The sequence below is a fragment of the Phaethon lepturus genome, unplaced genomic scaffold (genome assembly GCF_000687285.1).
Source record: "Phaethon lepturus isolate BGI_N335 unplaced genomic scaffold, ASM68728v1 scaffold18270, whole genome shotgun sequence".
NCBI lineage: Eukaryota > Metazoa > Chordata > Aves > Phaethontiformes > Phaethontidae > Phaethon > Phaethon lepturus.
This window is the reverse complement of record NW_010514217.1, coordinates 1-8,032: the sequence shown is the minus strand read 5'-3', so window position 1 is coordinate 8,032 and position 8,032 is coordinate 1. Positions and strand designations below refer to the sequence as shown.

Here is an 8,032-nt window from a genome sequence, read left to right as displayed (position 1 = left end):
TAGGGAAATGAAAACACCATCAGCTTGTCATAGCACTAGGGGGAACAGGGGTAACCACCTGTTTAAAGTCCTCGAAGGAAAGGTTCCATCCTGAGGGACCTGGTTCTTCCTCCTCCATGTTCATCATTTGACTTGGAGCCTCCTCTAGCCTGTTCTTCCAACCTGGGACCTCTGTGGTGCTGCTCAGAGCAGGGAGAGCCTCTGAGGTACTCTCCTGGTACTGCACGCCCTCCGCAGTGCTCTTCTGGCCCGAGGGCACTTTCTCCTCAAAGGCTGAAGGAACAGTCATGTGCTCTCTCCACAGTTCATGCAGCTGCTTTACCACTTGATGCTGATAATGCAACTGTGATAACAGGGAAAAGGTAAATAGTGAAATGAGTTATGCCTTTCTCCTACAAATCGCATTGTTAAAGCCACCACAGCAGACTATGCCAGCCTCCAGAAACCCAGGGATGCACCCACCCCAGGGGTCTTCCCTCCCTGCTATTTCAGCTGCATAGCCCATCAAATAGCAAACGTCACCTCGGGATTCTTTCGGTGGAACAACTCTTCCTCTGTGACGTAGGCATCCACAGGAGACGGAGGGCGCTCTGGGGTCCAAATTCGGACAAGAAGTTCCTTCAGACTCTCTTCTACTATAGTAGCACCTTCTCGAGCAGCCAGGTTGCTCTGAGGCACCACAAGAAGAACATGTGTGAATTCCCGTTCCATATACAGACACACAAGCAAATTCGCACCCATGCTAGTAACCACACATATATGTTATGTAGGGTTACAAGGACAAGAATAACTGCAAACTCCACTAAGCAGAGTGATACTTATAACAGTTTTTCAAATAAATCCCACAAATCCTCCCCCAAACTATACTTTTCAAAGTGTAGCATAATTTTCAATTTATACCTTAACTGATATCATAGTGTGCGACACATAATGCCATCCCCACTAACTAATGAAGTTCATTACTAACAGAAAATTCATTCTTTAAAGGACCAGCATGAACAGTTTAGGAGACACAATCGTGTCTTTATTAACAACATTACAATAGACTGCAGAGTTCTTCCATTTTATGTAGCAAACCTGCTCAAGTATGTACAGATGTTCTGTAAATAAGTAATCATCTCACTCTCAGCCCTAATTGCATAGCAATAAAAATACCATGTCATCCACTCCCACCCTTATCCTCTATTTGCATATTAAGTTCAAAGCTCACAGTTACCCAGTTACATGCTTGGTTACCTCCAGTTTCTCTCTGAGGTCAGCCAATTTATCCTCATACACAGCAATTCCCCAAAGGGTCACCTGCAGCAGAGCTCCTCCTAATAACAGAGGATGTGTTCTAAATCCCCAGGACTCACTGAAAATGCCTGCTCTCCTTGACTTGAAAAGAAAGAAAAACTCCCTAGTTTCTCCAGGCAAAATCACACCTGAAATAAGACAGAAAATGCATCAGTCTGCAAGAAGCCACCTGGTTGACTTGACCCTTTTCCAACCCCACCCCAAGTGTCCTTGTCTCTGTATGAGACTCTTTCCGCATAGCTTAGCTGATTATCACAGTTCATCCAGCTGTTTTTCCTCCTTCCAGATTTATTCCCAGTCACCATGTTACTGCACTGGTGTTACTTCCACTGCACGCTCCTTTTACAGCGAGCTCAGTACTCTCTCTTGCAGATTATGCGCAGTTTGCCATCAGAAAATCATTCACGTCTCCAATATTCTACCCATTTACATTCAGAGTAGGAGCAACCTCCTTTCCTTTAAGTCCTATGAAAGGCTTCTGCCTCTTTTGGTGAGAGTCAGCTCTGATGCCCAGAGCGGCTTCTTAAGGAGAATCACCCAACAGGCTTGCTCTGCATTAGTCAGACTCCACATCTCAGATAACCCCTGAGTACGTGCTCTCTGGTCTATGTACAAAGGTCTCGGAGATCAGCAGCTCTCATACCTGGTCTGGCATCAAAGTAAAAACACTGCATCCTCTTCCCCTTGGTTTCTCTGGAGGGAATCTGCTGGGGGAGCCTCATCCAGTTATACCAGATGGCAGCTGTGCCATCATTGCTCACCATCAGGGAACTTTCAGCTTTCTCACCAGCCAAAGTCTCAAAGGTGAGCCGGGCAGCAATGCCAATTTCATCCTACAAGGAAACGGAAAAGGACATAGATAACTATTTCTACTCTTATCTGGCAAGATTTACCTTGCCTGACGTCATACCACAAATAAGGGGTTGAGCCTTGGTAGGAGAACTTGTAAGGCAGGTCCAATGAAGCGGCCATTACACAGAAAGAGCCTGGGAATCTGAGCTTCACACCAGAGAGCACAACGCCTTCTGTTTCTAGATCTCTCCATAGCAAACGTAGGGATACTCTATTATGCCCAGAATAAATCCCCCATTCTCTGGCCTGGGAGAATTGTACATCTCATTGTACAGCTGTGACTTGGGAACTCAAGCAGGCTTAGCTTGACTAAACAATAAAAAGTGCACAATTACCCTGCAAGAAGTGATGCAGTTGATCCAACGAGCAGGTTGGCCACAGAAATTCAAAGAGGGACCCAGTACTGCTTCTGGAACCACGTCGGGGTAGTCCCTTGAGGCATCGCTGCTAAAGAAAACAAGTGCCAGCCTTTTCATTGAGTGAAATTCACTTGCAAAGAGGGGAGAACCAGGGGTGATTTACAAGACCCTGTAAGAAACAATCCCAGCTAATGCTTTTCCACATCGTCTCTTTAGAGACAGAGCCCTGCAGATGTGGTAAACTCCAGCTAGTGACTTCTCACCATCAAGGAGGACAGGACAGCCAGAACATTAAAGAATGACGCCTGCCTAAGGAAGGCCAAGGGTACATGACTGGATAAGGAGAAGATGCCCTCGGGTTGTGCCCGTTACATATGGATGGCATGGGGGAAAAAAAGGGCAAATCGATGATGGAAGTGGAAGGCTGGAAAAAGACAACTAGGTGGAGGTAATTTAGAGCAGAATACCCACCCTAATGTGGTGTGGCTTTGGAGCCACACAGAGGGAAGACTGAAGGAAGAGTCTCAAAAAAAAAAAAAAACTTCTCTGATTTTTGGTCCCTAGACACAAGGCCCCAAGGCACAAGGGAACTACTCGATTCCTAAATCTGGCGACTTTAATATAAGAATATGCCTTTTATTGTGCCCCAGTGGAGACTCCTCTGCATTCTGGATAAGGACAGTTAAGGATACCCTTGCAGACTGATACCCAAAATTCTTTATTTCTGCCATGAAGTAAAACTTACAGGGTCTCAGACTCTTCAGAAGTGGTAGAACGTGGAAAAGGCTCTGCTGAGACAGATGTGAAAGGCTGCCCTTTACCGATCACCTCCAGTCCATCCAGATCCTGCACATACAGAAAAATGACCAACTCACAATTTCCCTTTTTATACAGAAGGGAAGTTAAAATACTAGACAAATGCAGCAACTGAATCCAGTAAAGTAAATATTCAGGTATCTTGCTCCTACAATGGTTTCCAGAGGTATCGAACCAATGTTTAAAAGACAGAGGAAGAAACTGATTCTGGGTCTCCTAAAAATCCTAGATGACTGCAATACCCACTACAAAAGCTGCATGGATGGGAAAAATCTCCTTCACACACATTTCTCATCCCCAGAGCCAGGTTTCAGAAAGAGAATAGTGAGATTTGTTCAGTTTTTAAGAGGGGCTATCTGACTTCAGGAGAAGATTTTGGATGTGTGTCTTCCACCTGGGCAAAGGTGTCTTCCTTCTGCCCTGAGGGAGAGTCAAGTATCAAAGTCCTACACCAGCATTTGGCAGCTGCATGCTGCTGGTTTGGGTTCCCATTCTGATGCTCCTAGACCACTCCATGCAACACTTAGGGAGGCTAGACAACTCTTTCATGGGTGTGGCCCTTTGGAAATGTGGGAATTTCCAAGAGAACTACTGTGGGGCCAAGTTTTAGATTCCTAATGCTTTTTCAGCTCCAGCTCTTGGCCATTTCATATTACTCTACAGCATCTGACAAGAGATGCAAAGAATGTCCTCGCTCCTCTGGTCTTACCGGCTTACAAAAATTTAGTTCCTCTAGGACAGATTTTAGCTCCTGCCGTCGATGTTTCAGGAAAAGACTCTTATCCCAGGTTAGATGGAAAGGGATCCTCTTTGGAGGCTTCAGACCTGTGGAAATACCCATAAAAGAGCTCACTGTCTACATACCCACATGCCTATTAATTTCACTCTCTGCCAAACTTTGGTCTCATGGCATTTTACAGAGGAGGTCCAACAGATGACTGGGAAGGAGCTTATGCTGCAGCTGTCAGAAGGGACAACTATAATGTGAACCTCCATACTTGCAGGAGTCACTATTTCTTTCTGCTGCTCCCTCTACACTCGTACCCCATTTCTGTGGAATCACCTCTCTGCCGATGTTCCCTTACCCGTTTCCATATGGACAGTGTGGGGTTTCCCCACATGAGTGACTGGCTCTGGGTAGCCGCGTTCTCTCTGAGTCAGTGTCATCGTCAAGCCGGTGAGTTCATCTCCAATATGCTCCGGCTGGCTCCAGAACTCGCTTCCTCTTCGGTAGCCCTAGGGCGGAAAACAAGGCTCCCACTGATGCCTTCAGAGGCAGACGGCTGCCTGCTATTTTCACAGGGAGTAGAAGCTAAAAAGAAGGGGTCTAACTCTGCTTACACAAACATTTTAAATGTCTATAAATTACAGTTTTCTGCAGGGCAAGCCAAAATTTCTATCAGGCTGCTGTCAAAGACAGAAGAACTCTCCCTATCTAGTGCTACATGAAGGTTGAATGGTATTAAAATAAAGCCTCACACAAATGCAAATTCTTTGATAGTGCTATAAATGTAAAAAAATAATTTTAACATAGTATACTCCCATAATCCTCCTGACTTACCCATACCCTTTTCTCCACAGCAATCACTAAAATTCAAGCCTGAAGCTATCAGATCTTTCTGTCCCTGGAACAGCAATTGCGGCACATCCCCACGCCACTTCCCAGTGCATAACAATCTTCTGTGATAATCAAGAAATGGCATTTGCCCATGTACAGCAGCTCGTTAGCAAGGAGCCAAAGCACACCGCCACTTTCCTCTGACTAGTACAGACAGCACAGTTCTTGTTTTTGTTTTTAAAGTCACTGAAAGCTCTGCTTGCACACTAGGCTGAAGGACTTAAGAGTGGCTTTGATAAATCTGTCTAATGACAGATCTTCAGAGATGTTATGAGTAACACCAGCGTCTTAGCTCTTTCACAACAGAGTAATGAGGATGCAGAGGAAGTGGGGCTCTCACCTTTCCAGGAAGCAGGGCAGGGAGACTCCGGTCAATGAGGTCACGTTCTTCCTGAATTTGCCTGTAATCCTCTGAGATGCTCATCAGCAATTCATTCTCTGGCCTCTGAAGAATTTCTACAAAGAAGGAGCATCAAATCATCTTCTGGGCACACCCTTTACCAACTGTTCATGTGTAACCCCCTTACACTGTCCCCCACCAAATCCACTGCCCTTCCCTGAGCCAGACTCACCAGCTCACCTCCCCACAGCAGCCATGGCCGCTAGCACTGGCAGCGCAGGGAGCTCTGAGAACATGCAACAGGATTAACCCTGGGTGGCTATGACCATTACAGCTTGTTGTGGTGCCATCAAACCTCCCCCAGCTGCACACAGAATTTCACAGAATGAGGCCTCAGCTTTTCTCACCTCCTAGATATTTCTCCTGCTTTTTCCTGATTGCCATATTACGGTGCCAGTTCTGGAGAGCTTTATGCTCTGCTAGTGGTGTCTGATGAACCTTTTTCTTCTTCTCTCCTCCATGTTCCTCTTTTAAAGCTACTGCAGTAACATCTTGATGAGAAGCCTCAATAAAATCTGCTATCTGAAGAGAATGGAAACATTAAACTAATCTCTCCATGCACACACTGCCACCACAGCGAGAATGGGAGAGGAGAAAAGAATTCTTCAGATTGACAGTACTTTTACCTGATCACTCTGAGAGGAACAAAAATAGAGCATTAGGAACACACTCAGAAACAATGGAAGGGTTTATTTAGCTGAGTAATCAGACTCGAGCCATGGCATTGCTGCAACACCAGCTCTTCCCTTGTGAGCCTGATGCCATCAGCAGAAGCACATATGGAAGAGGAAGCCTCTGTAACTCTTCCCTCCATGACCTCCTCCTGCACACAGGACTTCAAAACCTGCTGGTGCAGTTTCTCTGAAGGCAGGCCCTCTCTGCAGAGTATGACGAGGCTGGGAAAACCACACCTCAGGCCTGACCTGTTCCTAATAGGTGCTGAAAAGCATTGAAAGGTACTGTAGGCACCGCACTCCACCTCTAGAAAAGTGCCGCGCAGCAGCATTTTCGTAACTTTACAAACCAACCTGAGTGTTTCCTCTGGCCAAGGCTTCCACCTTGAACTCCTGGAGACTTCCCAAAATGTGATGGGGGAGAATCTCTTCACAGCCATCAAACAGTCCTGGTCCTACAACACAATAAAAAAAACCCCAAACAAAACAAACAATCCCCAAGTCACGTCAATAAAGCCAAGCTTGGCAAAACCAAAAGTCAAAGATGTGAAGTTTAGCCCTACCAGAAAAACTCAGTGGTTCCCTGGGTGCCTTTGGGAAAGCAGGATACGCTACAAGGAAATGTGCTGCCGCCTTTGTCTCTTTGGGTTGATGTTTCCGAACGAGGTATTTCCTCCTAACTGGAATTCTCCCACCATCATGGGGAAGGTGTGGAGCATGGAGCTTCAGAAAATAAACAGTCACAGTGCAGTTAGGTACATACTGACTCTCCTTCATTCTTTCTGAGCCTTCTAGAATATGCAGAGAAGTCATATCAGTACAGGCTGTTCCTCCCCTAAGAGGCATGTTACATGACTGTGGAGATACCAGCTTAGTTACTGTCTTACTCTTCTGGACTCCGCTTCATAACTGGGCCAGGGAAAAGAGTTTTAAATTGCTTTCCCAATAGTTTTCTGCTGTGTCATTTGGTGGCAAATGCTGCCTCTCACCCAGTTTGACCCAAGTTTTGTAAGGGAAGTGGTAATAATTACTACACAAATTACACATCTTATTAGGCTAGAAAGTTGGAAATGTAATTTTGAAAGGGCAGGCATCTTTCCATTTGAAAAGCTTGTGTAAGGATTGATAATCCTTTATAGTCATAAAAAGCAGTACAGACACATGGAATGAGAACTGAACTCAAAGAGTGGGTGTTGGTTTAAGTAAATGGACAGGATCCGCTGTTAAACACACAAAATAAAAGGAGACTTTCAGGTGAGGTAGCTGTTTCTATTAGTAAAAATACATACTTTCTCCAGGTCCTCCACCTTAACTGCAAGTGCCTGGATGTCATCTCCTTGTAGAACACATGAAATGGGCTCAGGCTCTTCTGCAATTGTTGAGAAGGACAGTTCATGTGTCTTTTCCTTCTTGTCTGAAAAACAGATAAAAAGACCTCCTCTTCGTTCCCCCAAGGAAACTCCATCTTCCTCTTTCAGCCTGCTTATTCCTTTCCAGCTGAACTATGTTTTAGGGTTTCTTTTTTGAGGTTGCACAGAACAACTAAATTCAGCATCTCTTATGATTGGAAAATCAAACTCTGAAAAGCTACATGGATCAAAGTGGGCCACTAGGATTCAACTGTCTCACACTTTATTCTAGATGGGAGACAACTGATGAAACAAATACAGCCTGTGCTTCCCACTGGTAGAAGAACAAACTCCTGGGAAGGTTCCTGCTCCAGCTGCAAGCACAAAGCTTTGCTGCACAGCTACACTATGCTCACCAAGGACGACTCGGACAGCAAACCACTGGATGGCCAGAGCTCCTAAATAGCAAAACCGCTCTGCCATAGCGAAACCCCTGCCGAGCTGGGCGCAGGGCAGCGCTCCCCGGCACAGGCCACACCAGGCAGGGCTGCAGCTGAGGCAATCCCACCGGGAATTTGTTTCTCCCTGTATTCTTAACCTGCAAGTCCCTCCAGCTGGGCCTGGCTCCTTGACACGCGTGGCATTATGTAGTCCTTGCAGGTTTAAAA

General features: G+C 45.7%; 1 protein-coding gene across 1 annotated transcript in view; it reads right to left on the bottom strand.

Moving 5' to 3' along the window:
• MYCBPAP (MYCBP associated protein) overlaps positions 1–7,847 on the bottom strand; it is a gene marked incomplete at its 3' end in the record, with an annotated part of 11,155 nt that extends 3,308 nt beyond the window's left edge. Inside the window, 13 exon segments of the mRNA XM_010292352.1 lie at positions 59–343; positions 523–669; positions 1,237–1,424; positions 1,940–2,129; positions 2,484–2,595; positions 3,253–3,353; positions 4,033–4,148; positions 4,409–4,559; positions 5,282–5,397; positions 5,689–5,863; positions 6,370–6,738; positions 7,305–7,429; positions 7,781–7,847. Of these exon segments, the coding sequence (XP_010290654.1) occupies positions 59–343; positions 523–669; positions 1,237–1,424; positions 1,940–2,129; positions 2,484–2,595; positions 3,253–3,353; positions 4,033–4,148; positions 4,409–4,559; positions 5,282–5,397; positions 5,689–5,863; positions 6,370–6,738; positions 7,305–7,429; positions 7,781–7,847 (2,142 nt within the window).
• Between the last annotated feature and the right edge of the window lie 185 nt (positions 7,848–8,032).